This window comes from Pocillopora damicornis, chromosome 4 (genome assembly GCF_964200805.1).
Source record: "Pocillopora damicornis chromosome 4, jaPocDami1.2, whole genome shotgun sequence".
Taxonomy (NCBI): Eukaryota; Metazoa; Cnidaria; class Anthozoa; order Scleractinia; family Pocilloporidae; genus Pocillopora; species Pocillopora damicornis.
In genome coordinates, this window is record NC_142673.1 from 2,219,918 (window position 1) to 2,241,188 (window position 21,271).

General features: G+C 37.6%; 1 protein-coding gene and 1 long non-coding RNA gene across 3 annotated transcripts; both read right to left on the bottom strand.

Annotated features, from left to right (window-relative positions):
- Positions 1–7,270: 7,270 nt before the first annotated feature.
- On the bottom strand, positions 7,271–7,784 carry LOC149046454 (uncharacterized). Its single transcript, XR_016185742.1, has 2 exons — positions 7,666–7,784; positions 7,271–7,503 (listed from the first exon to the last, which is right to left on the bottom strand). It is a non-coding gene; the product is annotated as an uncharacterized LOC149046454 (long non-coding RNA).
- A 7,411-nt stretch (positions 7,785–15,195) lies between these two features.
- On the bottom strand, positions 15,196–18,782 carry LOC113681594 (forkhead box protein B1). Of its 2 annotated transcripts, XM_089203411.1 has the most exons (3): positions 18,643–18,782; positions 17,472–17,878; positions 15,196–16,906 (listed from the first exon to the last, which is right to left on the bottom strand). In XM_089203411.1, exons 2-3 carry the CDS (start codon positions 17,537–17,539, stop codon positions 16,255–16,257), a joined length of 720 nt encoding a protein of 239 aa, XP_089059537.1. In that variant the 5' UTR covers positions 17,540–17,878; positions 18,643–18,782; the 3' UTR covers positions 15,196–16,254. The 2 variants fall into 2 exon arrangements, with proteins under 2 accessions (XP_089059537.1, XP_027054493.2); XM_027198692.2 differs by lacking the exons at positions 17,472–17,878; positions 18,643–18,782 and having other exon boundaries at positions 15,196–17,387.
- Positions 18,783–21,271: the final 2,489 nt, after the last annotated feature.

A 21,271-nucleotide genomic window follows, 5' to 3' on the forward strand; every position in this document is an offset into this window, starting at 1 on the left:
TTTCCAATTCTTAGGGAAACACACAAGCGGTACAGCGAATGTGAGCTGCAATACCGCAAAGGAAAGAAAGTGGTTATTGTTGTACTGCTATAAACTGACTTTACAACAAAGAAATTCTTTGACGCAGTCCCGTTTTATAATTTGCGGCCAAACCTCTAAATTGGGTATCGAATAACCGCTCGAACTTATCGTCTTCATTTCTATGGTAAATTTCAAGTTTCCTGGCGTCTGAAAGACGTAAATTCCAGAAAAAAGGAATGGGTTCTCGGATGTAATCTGCCAGTTGTCTATCAATGATTTTATCGAAGGTAGAACTTTTAAGCGATGAGAGCGCCATCACTTTGCTAAGTGTTCTGAATAATTTGTTCTAACCTATCCGAAAAATGTTCGTAAGAGTTTGAACTAGTTCCTGTTCTTTATCCGTCTTCCTTTGAAGTAATCTGCTCGAACCTTGACACAGTTCAGCAAACAACAAAATCTTGAATAAAAGTTTACATGTTACTAATTTTATAGCTTACTCGACCATAACCTGCGAAAGGGAAAACCCCTACACTCCTTAAATCAAAAGTGATTTCAGAATAAATTTGCCACATCGTTGGAGAGAATTTTTTGTTGTAGAATTTGATAAAGCAATTTTGCAAGCTTAATGTCTTAGGTTTAGGAAATTTCTCAACATATCAACGGGATTTCACCCTGTTTCCTGATCGGCGTAAAGAGTTTGTCGTCATAAGATTGAATTTTTCTCGTATTGTATTGCGTATTCCAAATTGAGAGGGATATAAAACATGTTTTGGGCCGAGTTATTTACATATACTGCATTAGTCTGTCAAAACTTGCTAGAACGAGTTTTTGGCGCCATAATACATACTGAATTGAGTCTTTACAAGAATTACCAAAAAAAAAATATTGACGTTCGGAATTTTCGCTTGGGAACAGCGGTAAGATGTGGACTCTATCTATAGTGGCGTGGGATGCAACGTGTTCCGCAGTTTAATAGAGGATGTTAAATTTTAACAGCCCTTAGAGAAATGAAATAAGAGGACTTGGGTGGCAAAAAATGATTCCTAATCATTTCTTTTTTTTTTTGCGCATGGGTTAGTTGCTGAGTTGAGATTTCATAGGTTTAGACAGTGTTAGAAGCTAAGCTTTCTTTTTGACCGGAATTTCCCTTTGTTTTTGCGCGCAGCGTTTGCATTTTCGATAAAGTACAATCGTTTAGTTGGTAGTCAATAAATAGCTGCATCATGACAGGTTTTCTTTTTTTTCATTTGTTATTTTCGTCTAAGTACATCATTTATTGATAATTCATGTCAGCTGAATCGAAAACTGAATGCTTGTGCCCAAAAAAGGATAAGGTTTACATTTCAATTTAATCGCTACTTGGAAAATGGTGCAACTCAAAAGCTTAGAGACTGCATGATTTAATTTACATCCACATCAATTGTTTTTAATTTTACCTCTGCAGTCTGTAGAGGTTTAAATAACTTTTTCCACAAGCGGCTGTCAATGTTGTGATAGGCGACTGTGCCCGCAAAGGGGCTGGAAGGCGAAACTCAAACACGACGCCTGCTCGCAAACTAAACAGACGGTGGTCGGAACGAGGCCATAAAGGCCGCGGTAGACCACCGACTCTTATGAAACCCCAAAGTCTGAGGTACAATTTACCTGCGACTTTGTTCACCAGAGATTTAATTTGAGTTAACTTCAGTCAGATATGAGTTTCGCTTGGAAAAAATTTGGAAACATGTTTGACAGGTTTGTCTCATTTGACCAAAAATAAACAAAACATGCAAATAAGGTGAAAACCGTTCATACTTGCACGTTCATGCGGAAAATATAAAAAAACAACGATATAGACTTAGAGGGACAAATTTTTTAATTTCGGTTTTCACCTGCAAATTCACTAGGGGGTCATCCTTAGCATTTGCAACAATCAAAATTCAAGTTCAATTTTTTAGCAGCGTGAATATTTTTAAAGAAGAAAAGAATGAAGAAAAGTGAAAACTTTCCTTGGAGCAGGACTTCGAACTTTTATTTCGATGTAAAAAGTGTTGATGTCTTTGAGAGCAGCGCAAACAATGACGTAACGCAAAGTTTCGTCTAAAGTTCCATCGTTCTGACGAAGGGCTAACGCTCGAAACGTCAACTCTTTACTGTGGCCAATTAACGTTATCAACTCAGTTGATAACACTAAATTAAACCCGTTTTACTCTCTCACCGACGCAGCACCACAGTTTCTTTAGAACTTACTACTTTAATCGTAAAGCAAAGTTTGCCTCCCATGAGAACTGAGGTCATATCGAGGGAGTAACCGAATTTTTTTACGCCTCCTCCTAAACCTCGTACGAAAATCGATACCAATTTGAAGATTTGGGTCTTCATATTCAATTTGAGGTCTTGTGCCCATATCGACAAACAGATCTTTCACTTTAATTTTTGCTCTTGAGGTTTTAGCTTTACCCATGGAATATTATGCTCGTAGACTTTTGGGCTCCATCGATTTCCTCCTCTTAGTTCCCAACGAAACGATTATAATCAAGACTCAAAAGCAGTCGAGCATGTTTGTTCTATTTGTCAAATCTTTGAACATCGAAAAGTTTGAAAGATTTTGTTCACTTTTTCTTAGTCGTGTTTTCGTATTGAGTGTTCTCGAACCTGTTCACATCGCACCCTGGTGCAAGCTTCCCCAAAAAATTATTTCCGAATCCTATAAATATCAATACAACTCGATAGGCGAGAGAATATTTTCTGGATACAAACTTTAAATTATCGTTTTAATGGTTTCAGAGAAGACTGACTCTGGATCTTTCATTTGTTGACGTAATGTCGTGTTTCAGAGACGAAAATTTGCATGAAAACTAGACGGAGTAGTCACGCTGTAGTTTGCGTGAGTTATTTTCCTTGAATTTGTATTTAACTTGTGCTCTTACCTTTTCGTTGACTGCACGCAAGGATCTGCTGCTTGATCGGGCTTAAGATCTCGTGGAAAATTATCTTGGTCGAGGTATGTTGAATTGATTTATCTTCTGCCCCCTACTTGAAATAAATACTACTTCGACATATTAGGTTGGTGATGTCACTTCGAAAGTAGTCGGTAATGTTTACTCAAGTGTGACAATTTAAGATATCCATTTCACCGCTAATGTCAAGGTAATGCTGGTTGTGACATGTAAAAGACTTTGGAGGTTATTTCCCTAAGTAATTACCACGAGATTTTCATGCGCAAAAGAACATGAAACATTTAACGTGTCAATTTTCAACAAAATCCTGGTAATTTTTTTGTGGTAATAGATTTCTACTAGAAAAATTTGAGTTTATTTCAATCTTTAGTGTAATTTTTAGGGTACCATTGTACCATTCAGGTAATTAAACCGAGAAGCATGATGAATAATTCTAAAATCGAAGCACTTTGCCTTTACATGTTGCGCTGTTGAGGATAAGTCGATAATATTTCAGTTACTAATCATGCCATAAATAAAATAGAGGTGTAAAATTGCAATTTGGATACGAGGAAAATTCCCGTTGTCGATTTTCGACGTTTGCACAAAATCATGCCAATTGTACTAAACTGCTTTTTTCCTTATAGGGGCATGTTTGTGCTTAGAACTGTCGAGGAAAAAAAAGCGTTTTGTTGTTGGCATGGCGATTTTAAGAGGGTCTTTGAACAGCAGACTAATTTATCGAAGGCTTTTATAAAATTATCATTCAGGATGTCTCTCTTGACCATCCTGTACGCTGAAGCGGAACCAAAAAGTGGGACATCAGTGCAATTGACTCAGATAGAACTGGGAACCGTAGTTTTTGAGAATATTTTGTGGACAGACTCTTATTAGTCAGAAATTTTTTCTCCACCGATTCTGAATAATTTAACAATTGCTCACATTGTGCAAAAGATATTTTTAGTCGAGCGTTCATCAAGTTTTTGTTTATTTTTTGCAACCTGGAAATTCCAACGATTTATTTGGTTCCGTTGATACCCACTGTTAAAGTTTTTCTAAGAAGCTTGTACAAGCAATTTGTTTGTCACATCGTAACTTTACTGATACTTAAAAAAGTCAGTATTTAGTTTGCCAATCGATGACAATTTCTTCCTGTTAAGATTCAATATTATTTTAACTATTCTATTTTGTACAAGTTTGCTCTGTATTTTGCATTTTGTCATTTTCCATTTGATTTCATTAAGAACCAACGACTCGACCCAGATCGAGATCTTTGAAATCGAATAGCATTTATGAAACAAAATTTGAAACAAATGCATTGAGCTTCCTAGTTTCTGTACAAATCTACCAAAGCCTTTTCGTGACTGTCTTGGGTTGAAATCGCGTGACCCGCGTGGTGTTACGAACAATACTGGTGCCACTCCTGTGTTTGTGATGAAAACATTTGTTTCTCTCTCTGCAAGGTTTTCATTGTCTTTGTGTGGTGTTGGTGTTAATTTGCGAAAAGCAATACGCATTTGCAGAACTTTCCTCATCCTCAATGCAGACTGTTACGACCCTTTGTGTAAAGTTTTATTGATACTCTACACAATTCCGTAATCATGGTTTAAATATATTAACCTTTCTTTGTAGACATATTATCCTGTTGCGATCAGTCGATATTTCTCAAAATATATTAACGGTCTTGCCCTGTCCCTACTCAGAATGTGTTCACTTCTGGTTTCCCTCAGTTGCTGACCGATCTCTTGAGTAGGCACAAAGTTCATTGAATTGTGAAATTCTTCAAGTTATTTTTAAGCTCCATGTGGCTTGGCGCTTCCTACGCAATACACGGAAAACCTCCCTCGCAACTTATTTTAAGTGTTAGCAGTAATTTGACGTTGGAAACAGGCTCAAAATACCAGTTTTGTTCAGCACGTAGGCGGATGGTTAAGCTAAATATGTACCTAGTTGCTAATTTTATCTCCAACGTACGCCCAGTCAAGTGCATATTGCACTGGTTGATTTCACAATAAAAAATTTTTGGAAAGTTTTTGGCAACACACCTATATATCAAGGTAGTAAACCTATAGATTATCTCCTCTGGAACGGAGATGGCGTTCATGAGATGCATTAGTCATCTTTCTCCTTATTCTTTGATCCTTTTTTACAATCTATTTTAGGCGAGGGATGGGGGAAGGTTTCAAGCTTTGCTCTAGATATACCTCCACCATCAAATCAGGAGAGCAATCGCAAAAAATCCTCTTCCAATGAAGATAATCCGGAAAATCCGATTATATGCAAGATTACCGTGCGCCCAAATTTGAGGTAGGGGGTTAATCTTTTTCACACATTTAGAAAACTTTGCTCAGTATTCAACATGCCGGGTGAGTCTAATTCAAATCAGTGAAGGGATAGTTTTAAGTTATCCTGTCGCAGCGTAGCATTTTCAATAAATTAAGGTGTTTTAATGCTACATTTTTATCAACGTATATGAGATAGCAGTATCGATGTAATTATCAAATCACGAGGGCCGTAAACTGTCGATTGACAAGAAATCACCCCACGCCTGATTCAAGTTCAACACAATGTTCTGACCCTGTTTGCTAGGATATGATCTAATCAGCACGAGTCTACCACAGTTACTCGTAATCACGTGGCTGTGCTACGGTCACATGTCTGTAGTAATTTTCCCGCTCATAACCAGAGTTTAAAAAAGCGAGCAAAGTTTTTCCAAAAAATATCCGATCTGGTTGGCTTTTTCTTCCTTTTTCTCCAAAATCAAAGCACGCTCTTCCTTTGTCTGGTCTTCATAAGCAACACGCGCCCTTACTTTTTTTGGTCTCCTCACGCAACCCGCGCCCTCCTTTGTTTGGTCTCGACACTCAATGTGAACCTTCCTTTGTTTGGTTTCCAGAAGCAACGCACGTTCTACCCTTGGTTAGTCTCGACTCGTAACGCGCGCTATCCCATTCTTTAATCTCGATAAGGGAGGCGTTTTCTACCATGTTTTGGTCTTAACACTCAACGTGCACTCTCTATCTTTGTTTTGCTTCCAGAATCAAAGCGCGCTCTTTCTTTGTTTGGTCTCGACACGCAACACGCGCTCTCACTTTGTTTGGTCTCCGCGCACAACGGGCACTCTTTCTCGCTTTTTTATTTCGAAAATTAAAGTGCGCTTTCCTTTGTTTGGTCTTCGACACGCAACACGCGCTCTCCCTATGTTTGTTCGCGCACTCTCTCTTTATTTGGTCTCCTCACCCGACGCGCGCTATCTTTTGTTTGGTCTTTACAAGCAACGTGCTCTCTCCCCCGTTGTTTGGTCTGGAAACCTCCGGTGTATGATCTCGACGCGTAACGCGTTCTCTCTTTTGTTTTTTCCACGTCGCAAAATGTGCGCTTTTCTATCCCGTTTTCCTACCCGGCCAAAAGATTGTGGTAACAGCCCGCGAGATGCGTCGGGATGATGCAGAATGAATGAGGTACTATCTAAGGGAAGTCTTATCGTGACGTAAATTTAAACGAAGTCTTGATTAGGCCACGGTTTAAGATAAACAATGAACTTCGAGAAATCTTTACAAGTGGGTTGTTTGAAATTAATTCATCAGTTTTCTTCCAATATTAGTTGTACGCCCTCTTTGACCTGTTCACAAAACTCAACATTAAGACGGTTAACTTTGGCAATAGTGAAGAGGTTTATGATGTAGTTTACCAAACAATGGCAATAATTTATCTAAATAACTGGCACATTGTGTTTTTCAAGCCAAGCAGTTAATGCTGTGCAGAAAGTAACATTAAACTCGCTGATCCTTCAGACTGTCCTGAAGGAAACCAAGACTCATGCAAGGTAACGATTTTTCTCTTGCGAGTAAGTCCTCAATGGGCGGACAGAACTGAAGAAAATCGGTCTATGTAGAAACAAGTTTTTCGGTTCAAGAAAGCAATCGCTATGACTGACTCTCAACTAAATCACGACTCTTTCAGATAACCTCCTGAAAATTTCTTATCAATCAAACAATAACTCTTTTTTATTTTCTTAAGCAACAATATGTTTTCAAACAGGTGAGCAAGCCTTGATAAATTTGAAAAATCCAGCAGGGAAGATGATCAACTCGGTCCTTTGCAAATTATCACTGTTTACTACCGTCATTAGAAGGTCCCGGTCTGATCATCACTGACATAAAATAACGAACGCTCTAAATTAGCTACTTGCTTCATATTGGCTACAGGAAAAATTGAAATCTTCAAGATTATTTACCACAAGAGGTGCCTGAATTTGTTCTGGTTGGGATAGCGCTGCTGGGCCGGGCAGCAAAAGAAATGGGTGGTTTTCAAATACGGAACTTAAAGTATTCCTTTCTGGCGCCCTTATGACACCTATATCCAATTTATTGAAAATTGCAATGCAAAAGATTGCAGTTCAAATGATTAAAAAATAACTGACTAAACAAAAGCAATTGCCCGACTTGGGCCTGCTAGCTGTCTTCGACTTTGTTAATCTTCGTTGGTGTTCGGCAGTCTTCGTCCGTCCTCGGTTTTCGTCAGTCCTCGGCGTGTATGCCTCATTCTCATTCAACTCGTCTTTCTTAAAATAAAAAAGAATTGTTTTAAAATTAATTAATTTTGATATTTTAAATGAGGACTGCTGGACCAATAATACACTAAGATAAATTTTTATTTTGTCGTCTTTGAACGAAGAAAGCGCTACAGGTCTAATGAAAATAAAGCACTTAAATTCATCACACACCTTTGTAAAAAGCTAGGTACGTGCTGTGGTCAGATTTGTGAGTGTTCTCCGTTCCTCAAGTAACACACGCTTCTGCGGGTAACAAGTGCCTTATTTCACACCTCTATAATTCTAATAACTTTGGAATAAAAGCGAAGCGCCGTAGCACAGTGTAATTAAGCACAAGTTTATTAGTGTTTGGAATAACTTTGTAAGCGACATGACCACCGTTTTCAGTAATAAATTGTCGGCAAAAAAGTGAAATTAAGTTGAGTTTGATTCCAATTCCACATTAAGCAAATCCCTCTCCAGATAAGTTTAGTGGTTATCATTTAATGGTTTATTTTTCTAAGCGCGGCGTTTACAAGGTGGAAGTTTGCATTATGAAATTGCCAACAGGGCTGTATTGGAGTCGGCACGTTCAAAGAGCCCTTTCCATCGTCGTTTAATAACGAAACAAAAACCGCCGCGCTGCGTGCAATAGACACACAGAAGGGCCAAATAAAATTGTCATTCACTTAAGCAAACAAAGCCAGGACAATGAAATTGTCAACGGACAGTGTGGAAAGTTCTAAAAACAAACTTTCCCGCTGCGAAAAACTGTTAACCAAATAACATGTTTACAGAACACTTTGATGTGCCAGCGATAGTGAAATCTTTTCTCGTTAAATTAGTTTGAATAAGTCATGGCCGGTTTCTCTTTAAAGTGTTGGTTTTTTTCAAGCGTGTTGACGAACCATAGTGGGTATTTTTATTAGCTTTTGTAATAATCAATTTCAACATCCTTATTTTAATTAACATGGGGTGGTGTAGATTTTTGGAATTAAAGAGCGCGCCCCATAAAGGTCTTGTATTGACTTTTATTAAGTAAATATTTTCCTTGCAAATCTTGCCGACAAATAAAATTGTCAAGCATTGTCAAAAGCAGCTCTTTATCAAAGTGGTAAAAAACCCTTCAAATTGTCCGAAACATCTTAGCTCCCTAAGAACCTGGCCTGGTTGGTACAAAAGTTGAATAGGAAAGAAAAAGAGCGAAGTTTACAAAGCACTATCAGATTTTCAGATCGCAGTTTAATTATCCTTGGTAGTGTTTTTCCGGCAGGTACGTACACAATGCCCAGGCGGCCACGAATCTCCGTTAAGCTGGAGGGAAGAAATGAATTTTCCAAACATGACGGGTACGCACAAAGCTGTGGCGGCTGTGTTATTGTCAGTTACCGCTTCCACGGGATTATTAAGGCCTTTTTAATTAAACTGTGACTGAATACAAACAATTTTCGCTGTTGATTTGTTCATATTCTCTTCTATTTCGGTGAGCTTTGTAGTCGGCTCTTGAGTGGCGTTATGAGTACGAGATAACTAAAGCTGGTATTTCCTAGCCAAATATTTAATCTGTGGTAGGTTTGAAGATTATCCTCGAGCTGAATTAAGTTTTTTATATGAGATTTTTCTCTCTCTATTTCATATTATTAGGCCAAACCCTCGAATTTATTTTTAAACGTCTTGAATTAAATAATTTGAGAGTAACTCATGAAGAGAGCGTAATCAATCTGGCTTTATTCTCTAAGTACACATTATATCAATATTTTGCAAACTATTAGTTCCCTGTTATCTTTTTGCATGTCAATTTTTTTTATTTTCATCTGTTCTTTGAGTTTACTTAGTGTTTATACCGTACAACCAAAGGTGATATTTTCCACATACCATAGTTTAGAAGGCTAAACGGACATTAGTCCCCCTTTCGGAAAGTTCTGCTTACAGTTTTAAAGACAAACCGAAATTTTGAAATTGATGACAACTCAAAGGCTTTTGTTATTGTAAGAAATGTAATTTATCCCTGGTGGTGTGGCGCTGGCAGTGAGCTCTACTGAAAAGAAAAAGGGAAAAAATCCTGATCGCCTAACACTCAAGTCAGTCTGGACTGATCTTAGATTGTGCATTATTTACCTCGTGGAAAAACCATTTTTGAATCGGGCCAAAAAATTAATATGAAATCGAAGGTTTCTTAAGTATGTCTCCATGAAAGCCATTTAACAACAGCTCCTTCTCAAAATTTCATGGAAACTTTAACAGGGGTGCTCCTTCCAGAAATGTAGAGTTTGAAATTTAAAGTTTGATAAAGTCGAGCTCTTTCCATTGTATAGACAGCCTTTGACGCATGCGCAAGAGTTTAACAGGAAATAAGGTGACGCGCTTGAACCCGCTGTGATTTTAATTGCCACTTTGTTATGCGAGCGGTAAAACAAACTCGTTCACATTTAATGTTGGCAATAACGGTTCTTTTTACGACACTTCCCATGTCGCTTTATTGCGGTAGCTGGAGGGTTTCTTAACTCATTTGGCATATTTATTTCATTTTTCCGTTCATCATGAAGCAGCGATATTTTTTTTTCTGCTCAAATTTTGCGTTTTCATCAGTGAAACTGTGTCTCTATACGGGTGGTCACCAGGGAATCATCTTTTTTCATTGACCGGAAAATTGTCGGAATTCTTTGTTTAAAACAAAATGGGAACACTGCGCATTCTTAGAAAACTTGTCGGGTTTTCTTTTTCTACTGCAGTTTATGAAACGATTGCTCGTAACAAATTGGTTGTTTTTTTACTAATGGAGTCTGAAAAAGTTTGCTTAGCAAAATTTTCAGTCATCGTATAACATTTTGCTTCCTAGGGGCAGTTGCGTTTTTGCTGACTGTTTTCGGAGTGATTTAGCTGACAATTCGACACCTCTTTAACGTTTGGGCCACTCGGCACTCGTTTTATTACGGGGTGTGTCTTAAAGCTGGTCTAATTTCGTCCTCCTTTGATCAATAACGCTAACAAGAACAACTTTCATTTAGAACGGGCGCGTAATAACAACACAAGCTGCGCGTACATGCACTGCACACAAAACAAAGGCCCATGTGGGCTTGAAGCCCTGCAAGGCTTATTAAACTTCCAGTCGGCGAGAGAGTCAGCTCAACTTCAAAGCGAGCCGCTGAGAAGCACGGACAAAGATAGTTATTATTAGGCAGCCTCCCCTCTGGTTGGACTTCGCTAGGCTTCTATCAGGAAAAACTATACAAAACCTGCATGGTTCGTATGAGACAGGAATGGAGAAAAACGCTGGTACGTTATCTGTGGATATATCGTGGATGGAAAGATTAATATAGCATTGATAAGGCTTTGAAAGCCAAGGGTTTGGCACAAAGGAAAAACAGGGCCACTGATTAAATTTTGTCGGGCATTTCCATGTGCCCCGAAGCGCGAAGCTACAAAAGGTTGCGACAGCTCTTTTTTAATCAAGTTGGCGCTTATTACTTCGAGACTTTGATTGCAGCGAAGGACGCCGCCTCGGCTGACGGTTTTCTCAAGATGAAAACATTCTCACATGATCAAAAGGAAAAAAAAATAATGTCGTTATCAAAACTAAGGGTTACCTTAACTAAGTATGTGCTTTGTTTGTATGCTCTACCGAAGTGCCGGAACTCCTAATACTGCAGTTCAGCTCAGTTATGTGTTTGATTTTTGGGACAGTTAAACAAATGTTTACGTTTCAGTTTAGAGTAGACCTCTCAACACTTTTAGTTGAAATGAAGACGTCTTAAACTTTCTAAGGTAATGAATGACTCTTGCAGTTTTTGTGAAACTCTTAACCACTTGAGATTCCATGCATTTATTGTTAGTATGATTTTCTTACGAGGAAGTGCTGCAAAAACCCGGCTATTAATTCCTTATTCATAGTGTTCGAATCGGTCAGACTAGTGCACATTTACTTACATTTTCTTAAGATACCGCAAGTGCAGTTTAAAGGGCCAAGATAAATTTTTTCATGCTAAATATGTAAGCTGCTTACTCATAAGTGTTTCTAATTGTCATATCTTGCTCACACACGAGCACTACTAGTATTTGCCCTTATTTGCAGGTGATATTTTCCTTTTAAACATTATTTATAGTAATAAGTGTCGCAAATAAAATCTGAATATCATATTTACAAGTGAACATTGCTTCTTTTGCTTTTTTGCACCTTTATTGATGTCTTGAAATGTTAATGTTTGTGCTAGTAATGTGTTTAATACAAAGACTATTTTGAGGTGGTGTTCCTCTGTTTACCTTCACGAAGGGAAAGTGCTTCTTTCCACCGATTACTGCTGTGGAGATCTGACTTAATGTTGAAAATCATTCAAAGGTCAGAACAATTCAGTTCTTAACTTTTGATTTTTTTTTCACTTCTGCTGCCTAATGTGGCGCAGTCTAGTCCGCGTATAGGTTGTTTTTTAAAAGTTCTTTGCTATCTTTTCAACTCATCAGTCCGTATTTCGAAATAAAAATCCAGCTGCCAAGATGCTAAACTCCATCTAGACAAAACATTTGTACCGAGAAAAAGAGTATTCAAGACTGCTGACTCTGTTGCTTCAGGTGTTTTTATTGTTCGGCAGTTCTTAAAACATCAAACGACAAGCGATTTTAAACCTGCTCCGTGCAGGTGCGAAATAATTTGTGGCAATTTTCATACGTTTAGCAAAGTATGGTCTAGATTTGACAGTATTGGCACCTTTATAGGGACATACGACATCTGATGAGCCCTGCGGCACCAGAAACACAAGAAAACGGAGCTAGAACAGTAATATTAAGCAATTTTAATTTTTATGAAAAATGAACTGTCCATCTCAATTTACCACTGGCCAGCTAGCTGACATTTTTTTATCCTTTGCGGAAAAGATCCTTCCAAGCCTAAAACGTGTTCTCAAAGACAAACCCTAAAGATACGTAATTTATATTTGCATTTATTTGAAGACTGTCATCTGTTGAAGTGAGTGAAACAGACTGTGTGTTTTGGCAAGTGTGGCGTAGATTCAGAGACGGAGCAATGCTTTTTTGTTTAACGATTCGTTTGTTTTTGTTTCTCATCCAATGCGTGGGCCCTATAGAGAGGAAATTATGTGTGGTGCGAAAACAAACCTTGCAGAAATGCATTTACAAAATATATCTTAAGACTGATTTGCTTCCACTCAGTAAAATATAAATCAAAAGGAAAACTGATTGAAGTGAGGAGGAACTCATTTCTAAGTTTTCTTAAACGCTCTTTTGTCATGTACATTTTCACTCTTTATTTTCGACCCAAGGTGTTTGAGGGCTCGTGTTTGAATTAGAGACTACTTTTCAGAAGCTTTTTAATAAAATGTACTGATTGATGTATATTTGAGATGGAGGATGAGGCAAAATTAGATTTAAAAGGATTATTATTTGAATGAAGGTACGTATGGAGGCTAGTTTCTCTCTTTTCATCCTCTCCTGATATTTTGGCAAAAAATAAGAACAGCAATCACGTTTTGTTTATGAATACTTTTTTTTTTAAGAATTAGATGCGTGATTAGCACATTGATTAAACACTTCTGAAAAATTGACCAAAACAACTTTAAGCTGTCGATCGATGGCCATCATTATGAACTAGCTTCTCCTGTTGTCTCGTTGGGAGTTTTTGGTAAGTTATGAATAAAAATTGCTCTTTGTAAAATGCACTTGTCTAATGTTGTTGTGGAGCACACTATATTCCGTTACGGTTTCAGCTAAATGAACATATTACATTCTGAGAGAGGTTGTGGAATGAACTGAACCTCTACCCAGATAAAGCTAAAAGCAGTCTTCGAACTCCGACGATAGATTTTCAAGTAGGGAAATGAAGATGATATCTCCTCTTTGAGATAAATCCAGCTCTTAATTCAACAAGCTTTAATATTACCTTACATCAAGGGCGATCTTGTTACGATAATATATGTTAGAAAACTGAAAGATTGATATTGCTCATCGACGGAAAATTGAGTCCTAAAATATATTATATAGAGCCCTTACAGAGAAATGGTCGTGTTTCCATCTCAGTCAGTACTAACAATATTCTGATATGTAACAAATTAAAATGTCAAGAGCGGTCTACAAATCGCATAAAACTCTACATAGAACCTGCGACAAAATCAATATTGGTTTTATTTAATACTATGACATGAATTTATTTCAGTTGCCAAGATTTGTAGCTTGTAAGATTGACCATTAGTCTATGTTTTGAAATGATTAAGATATCAAAATTTTCATAAAATTTAAGAAAATGAGATTGTAAGTTAATATCTGCAGATATATTTCAGATGACTTGTCAACCGCCAGTTTTAAGTACACTTGCCAAGAACAAATAAATTATGTCATTGTCATCTTGTTCGGAAATTTGATTTTTCAAAAAGAACATGCAGGATTCAATATGCTAGAGTGGAAATACTGTGCTGTGTGCTCTGAAAATGGCAGCATTTTTATGAGAAGTAATCTCAAAATCTTTTGCCGCAATATGTTCGTACCGCTTGCCATGAAAGACGCGTTTGCGTGATAAGTTAGGTGTCTCTCTTGTCAAAAACACATTTATGTTGTCGAAGCAACCTTTTCGACGTAAGCCTAATCTTGCAGATCAATGAAGATGCCCCTCGTCGATAACTTTTCTCTTAGCAACTATGTTACACACATTTGTGTACGACTCATATTTCGCGCGCCACTGTCATCTCGCATTGCGGGGTATCTTGAAGTCTTTCTAGCGTCGGTTATTGTGCTTTCAATATGCAAAGACTCTCGCATATTGATATGTCTTATTATGGTACTTAAATGTCGAATTTAATGCGTGTCTAAAGAGTTTCAAGTTCATCAGTTGGGAATTTTTCTCAAGTGCGGTTATTTTTCAAGCGCGTGTGCACGACCTTTTTTTTCTTCAATAATTGTTTCGAATCACGATCAATTACGTTATAAGTAGACTGAAATTCTTAAAGAGAAGTTCTGCCCTTTCCCATCTTAATTTAATGAAAAGTATTAGGTTTCTTGTGACAAATGCGCGAGAGATTTTAGTGATAATTGTGTAAAATTTCTGACAAAAAGCGCCAAGGTTATGACTTAAACGCGGGAATTTCGACGCTTTTTAATGTTTTTTTTTATTATTATTTAAAAGCTGGCAAAGCTACTATGAAACCCTCAAAATGATTCTTACGTTTTCTTGATGGGTTCTAAATGCATTTAAATTTTTATTAATGTAAGGTAAAGTGTTTTGTCGCCAGGTATAAGGAACGTGACTATTCTGTATCATAAAAGTTTTTGGTTTAATTGATTTTTGCTTTGATTTTCCTGAATCGGTTGTTGAAGAGTTGATGTATTTTCCAAAATGTGTTGACTTTCTTTCTTCGTTTTCTGTTTTGAAGAGATTCTTATTTATAAGTTGTGTTCTTCGCTGCGAAATTGAGTAAGAGAAGGGGGCTCTTTCATCGCCGGGTGGCCAAACAGTTCTACGGCGCTGATAGATTCATTTGCTTTTTTCAAGTCCTTGGCGTTTCCCGAATTTTTTAGAACTGTGAAGGATGAAGCACCTCACAGCCGTGCATCTCCTGTCATCGAATTTACGATAAAAAGCTGTGAAAATAAAAGGTATTTTGTTTTAGTGAGAAGAAAGAGTGTTTAAGCGATTTGTAAGTGCTTGGAAGTAGGCCGTTAACATATAACTTACCTCCTCCTGTTTTTAAAGGGCTACCGAAAACAAACCAATATGAATATCTAATCGGCTTTTTTTTTTATTTCGATCAACATTTGGTAGGTGATGCTAAGTGCTTCACTGATGTAGTTTAAGTTTCCTTGAGGTTAATAAAGAAAAACAAGAACATTTTTCAAATACTTTTTAACCGTATTTACTTAAGGCTTCACAAATTTCTGCTTTTAAAACCAACAAGAAATGAAAAACGTATACAATCCAAGAGCTCGCTGGGCAAATGTTTACAATTTAGAACAACTTAAATCTACGAAATAATTTAATCACAAAAATACCATTCGAGCCTTTTTAGGGTGAGCGAGTTCAACCAAGGTTGAATCTTTTTCAACTGAATAACTTGTGAAAACCAAGAACTGTAACCTATATTCAACCTAGTTTGCGTTTTAAATTTCGAATTGTAACGTACACAAATTACCTACTGGGAAATGTACCCGAAATCATCTAAAACGAATAACAGCTTTCATTTCAAACATACTGATCTTTATATACAATATTTCATTCAAGGTTTGGCCTTCAATTTGCCTATTATTTCTCTCTAGGGATATAATCATTTTTAGCCCGATAAAAATAGTTTTTACATACTGAGTTGTGGGCGACATTAAAGCGGGCTATTTGTTCAAACATTTACTGCGAGTAATATGTAGTTTCCTTTACCTCAATAAGTTGTCTTCCTTTTCAGTGTTTTAAAATAAGTCATTTCATAGTTAAAATAAGCCTCTGAAACTATCCCTTTTCGTTTAACAACGGCTGTGCTTTTCGAGTCATTTCGCGACGAAATAAACAAGACACTTTATCGCCCATTCAGTTTTTAACAGGAACCGATTTAAAACTGACACTTTCATGCTATGCTACTTAACTCAAGGCTTTGTCTCCTCTGAATGTTTCTTTGAGTGTGAAGACCTGAGCGACCGTCTTAGTAGCATTAGAAACCTTCGGCTGTTTGACTAAAAGTCCTCGTGGGCTATTACTGCTTTTAATAGAGTTCAAGTATTCCAAGTGTCAGTGTCTCCTTACACTTTGTAGCAGTGTTTTATGGCGTAAACAGCTCTGAACAGCTTGGAACACGGTCACCGAAACAGTGCCTGCGGTAGAACTGCAGTGGATACTGGAACTGCGCCGTAAAACGAAGCAAGTTCTCCTGTGTGGTAAAACTGTTGTCCAAGCCTTGCTATCTCATATTCCTTCATACGCTCGTGATGAGAACAAGGTTTGGCGAAATACGGGGCTGGCAAAGCAGCAGACCAAAGATTTCCTTGATAGCCGGCTGCCAGTGAGGAGGCGGGAGGTGTATTCATGCAGGATGGACAAGTTGGTAGAGAGGGAATAGGGGTTGTCATTGTCGAGCACGACTGAACGCTTTTGATGTCTGATCCAATGAGGTTCTCTATGTTAAAAGGGTGCTTGAAGCCTGATTGAGTGACATCGACTGGCGAGATGCAGCGAGCAGGATTGTCACTCGTCATAAGCACTCTGCCGTTATGCGGTTCTTTAGTCTCATCTGTGATCAGCTTTGCAAGTTTACTGGTCCTCTCCCTCTCGGATTTGAAGCGTTTTCTGCGGCGCAAGAAGCTGCCATTCTCAAACATTGCTCCGCAATCTGGGTGAAGAGCCCAGAGGCTTCCCTTGCCGGGCTGATCTGGTCTTCTAGGAATCTTTAGAAAGCAGTCGTTGAAACTGAGATTGTGTCGCAGCGAGTTCTGCCAGCGTTGCGTATTTTCCCTGTAAAAAGGAAAGTGATCCATGATGAATTGATAAATCTCACTGAGCGATAGCATTTTCTGCGGTGAGCTCTGGATAGCCATGGCTGTCAGCGAAATGTAGGAGTACGGCGGCTTTGCACTGCCGTAGCTGTTTCTCAGAGGTCTTGGCATGTTTTGATTCACTCACACGTCGAGAGCTTCTTAATCTTTTAAACAACTTGACGCGTTTGAAGTAAACCCCGAGACAGATGTGGGGTTTTTTTACGCTTCTCCAATGTGTACTTAAGCTATCGAAATAAATGGCGTTTGCTAAACACACCGACAAACTTCAAAAATTTCTTTTGTTTGTCGCCGATTCGAAGCCTCACCGTGCTCTGAGTTTCGATGTCACTCAATGTTTATACAACAGGTCGGCAGGCCGAAGATTTCTATTAAATACAGAATACCTAATTAGCACATGCCTATCAAACCGAAACTTATCCAAATTACTCGTTAATTTTCTTATTGAAGTTTGGCCCACAACAAAAGGCCGGCTTTTATAATGGTTTAAATAAAATATTCAAATTTGTCTTGAACTTTCTCACGTGTCATCGGGCATTGCTCCCCACAAAGGCACCGTCCGCTCTTCTAACGCGGACAGGAAGTTTGACATTCGGCGGCCTGGTGAAGTAATAAAACCTCGTAACACGGGCTGCTAACTCCATTTTGTTTATACCCGCCGCTTTGCGGTCGCTCTGCATTGTTGACAAGGCTAATTAAAAAAGAGAGAACATTGTAAGTATTAAACTTGTTACTCAAACACCGATGGAAAGGCCTACCTCTTCATCGTTTACAAACAGTTCAGAGCTTTCGTCTATATAGAACGTCTATCTCAGTTTCAATTTGCCCCTCAGCTTTCCGGACGCAGATTACCGCTAAGATCTTTTCCTTCAGGCAATCCGCGCTTGTTGTCTGATTCTTGTAGCCGGACCTTTATCTCGGGACTGTTGTTCTGAGAAAAATTGAGCACCAGTAATAAAGTGAATTATAACTTTTTGTGTTATTACTTTTTTCATATTAGCGTTCAATAAATTGCGAACTCATTTTCTTCGAGCGCATAGACATGGCCCTATAAAGTTTATTAAAGTTTTCTCTAGGCCATTTCGGGCATACTTAAAAATTTGGAAGGCGGGTTTCGCAAAGAACCTGGCCGAAATTAAACTAATTTTGTAAGTTTAAAAATAGGACAATACTCCGTGGTTTCCTAAAGCTATGGCTTTCCTAACACAATAATCTGAACCTTATCACGATTAGGAATGACCCTTTACGTTCTCAACTCGCAATCCTCTGATTGTGAAATATTTAGGTAATTGTAATACTTTTTTTTTGTTAAGGTCTTGTAACAATTATCTTAACAAAAGGATCGAAGCAGCATAACACACGAGAAAAAACGACAGCGGTTTCTTGTCAATAGTTAGGCGTTTTTTATCTTTTCTTCAAAGATGACCAAACCTGTCATTAAAAATGGCGTAGTGCTAGCGTAAATATTTTGGATAAAATCTCCGCAAAGAAACGTACATAATCACTTTAATATCTTATGTCAATTTTAAATGTCAACATATTTGCTGATTTTTCAAGGTAGTTTTGTGTTTATCTTGAATTCACTTACACGCAGCGCATTCAATTTAACGACTTTGTCGTGGAATGGAGAGTAAAATGGAAGAAACGGAGGCGCTCGGAAATTAAAAAAAGCCAACGAACATTGTCACAACATACCGCGGTGTGCTTCTTGGACGTGATATTAAAAGTCGTGGCTTTTAATTCGGGTTACTCCTTAGTAATCAATGGCCTTGTTGTATAAAAAAAAGGCCTCTTGAATTTGCCGACAATCTCATCTTTATTCTGCAGGTGCCGTGGACTATGAAAAACCGAATGAAAAGAACTATTACTAAGACCATCGAACGAGGCATATTAGATGTTAAGAATTAAAAAGTAAACAATGCTTTTTTCATCGATCAGGCTTATTGTTTTGTGAGAGCGAAATGCCTTTGTTTTGACAGAAAATCAATAGTGCTTTAAGATAGAGATTCGCCATTAATGAATAGAACTCATAAAACGCGCTCACAATGCAAAGAATACTGCGCGACTTATGTAAACACCCTTTTACTTACATATTAAAAAATATGAATAGAATAAACACATTTATTTCACCTTCAAACGCCAACCAATTTATCATATTGTAGAAAACTGAAATCGAAAACGTTTTGATTAATAACATAAGCGTTGCTACATTAGTTACGGAGGAAAAAAAATCTTTGATTCTTCGAGGCAACGCGCTTTCAGGGGTCAACATGGAAAGTCTAAACATCTTGAAAAGTCTCGAAATAGAACACAAATATAAACAACGAAACCATGACATTTTAAAACGATTCTTGAGGGAATGTCTTTTGTAAACTTCTTCTATTTTTCAATCTCCTATGGACTTTGTTTGATTACTGCTCCGACCAAACACAATAGTAGGGATTCTTAATTCAAAAAACAATTTTAATGCAATGATATACTGAATGACCTGGTTCGATTACTGAGGTCTAAATTCATTCTGATCAGAGGAACTTTGCCAGTTCGGGAAAAACGTCCGGAGGTGTGAAGGGAGCTAAAATGTAACAATAAATTCTAAAACCGAAACATTTTATTGTACAATCCATCTATTCTGTTAAGAGGGTTGTATATCGTCTTCTGTCCTTTCAGTCTTGTTGTCAAAAATTCAGTTACCTAAAGTTTTCGTCATGTTTCAAATTCACCAAATTCGTTCACCGCAGAATTTGGCACTCAAGAAACTGAAAATATAAATATCTAGGAGCTGACTTCATCGCCTTTTATTGTGTTTGCCTATATATCGGCCGTACTTTTTGTAATTATGTCAGAGGTGCATTGTTCCAACAATTCCCCTCTCAACGACACTCGTACTATTTTAAGAGTTTTCAAGAGTCTAGTTAATCTTAGAATTTCGACCGTTAGAAAATGCACTCAGGGTAAGAGCTCTATTTTTGCTTTAGTCCGTGTTTCATATCATTTGTTCCTGTTATGAGAAGAGCATATAACCAATGTTGATTTTTCAATAGACAGTTGTCTTTTTTTGCTTTTATTTAGGCCCCCAAGTTGACTTAAATTTTGCCAACACGATTTTTCGTTCTTCAAAACGCTATTTGTTTTGTTTTTGATATTCGGTCTCGGACGTGACAAGAAGATGCAAGTATAAATCAAGTGCTATTTGACCCATCAGGGGAGGCAATGGTGGTTTAATTTGAAGGAACTAATCTCTTACGGAGATTACATTTTGAAACTATTCCTCGCTTTCATCAATTTAGCGCGGTAGGCGAGCTAATGTTTCCTTTACAAATTTCATAATTGCGGTGTGTTTATCTTTCTCTCTCTATGAGTTTCTTTTAAACATTACAAACTCAAAGATTGAACAGTTTAATTAGCTCGGACACGAAATTCTGAAAAATTTTACACTGATTAAAAGATGATAAAATTGATCAAATTTGTAGCAAAAGAATAGTTTAGAACTGTAAAATGCTTCCCGAAAGAAACACAGAAGAAAAGAATCGAGACCAGACTTGGAAGAGCAAAAGTGAACAAGTTTTGAATGGATGTATTCGGTTTTATTTGCGACGTGAATAAGCTAATGTTTTTCAATTCAATCTTGATCTACAATATAGCTGTATAGAATAAAGTTGTATTGTGCGTGTGGTGCTGTTGTGGGATCTGATGAAAAAATAATGCAAAAAAAAAATAATGCACGAAAAGCGTTTTCATCTGCTAAACCCTTCGTGAATGTAACTAAAATAGATATAAGATACCGTCACCTTTCTTATTTTACACTCTTCACCCTTACGAATGGTCAAGAAATATTTTCTCTTTTCACACTCAATACTTTTAAACTGAAAGCTGGCAGACTATGAAAGTAGAGAAAGCTATCTCTTCGGTAAATTGTCTCGTTAGAGTCTCCAAACCAACAGAAGAAAAGCTGTATGGAAAACGGTAAGGAGAAGAAAGAGCCAGATCAACGACGTGGCGCCTCCACAACAGAACTTTTAACTAAATAACACATCCTTCTCGTTATGTAGTCCTTCCTCTCCCCGACAAGGGCCTTTACAATGTTGATTTCAACTTAAATTCGTTTTCAACGCGTATTTTTCGGGGAGGGGGGGAGTTTTGCGGGCCAGGATTTTATATCAGTGGTGAAAGCTTCCACGATTTACAGGTGAGGCTAGGTTACAGATCTCGTTAGTACGGAAAATTAGCAACATTTGCTGATGAAAATGTTACCTACAAATTGTGCAGTTTTTCGCTGATGTATAAAAGCAGATCTAAAGATCGATGAACATTCTTGTAGAGAAGA

Excerpts from the sequence above, each read along its gene's own strand:
- LOC113681594 (XM_027198692.2), bottom strand. The coding sequence starts at position 17,058 with ATGCCAAGACCTCTGAGAAACAGCTACGGCAGTGCAAAGCCGCCGTAC.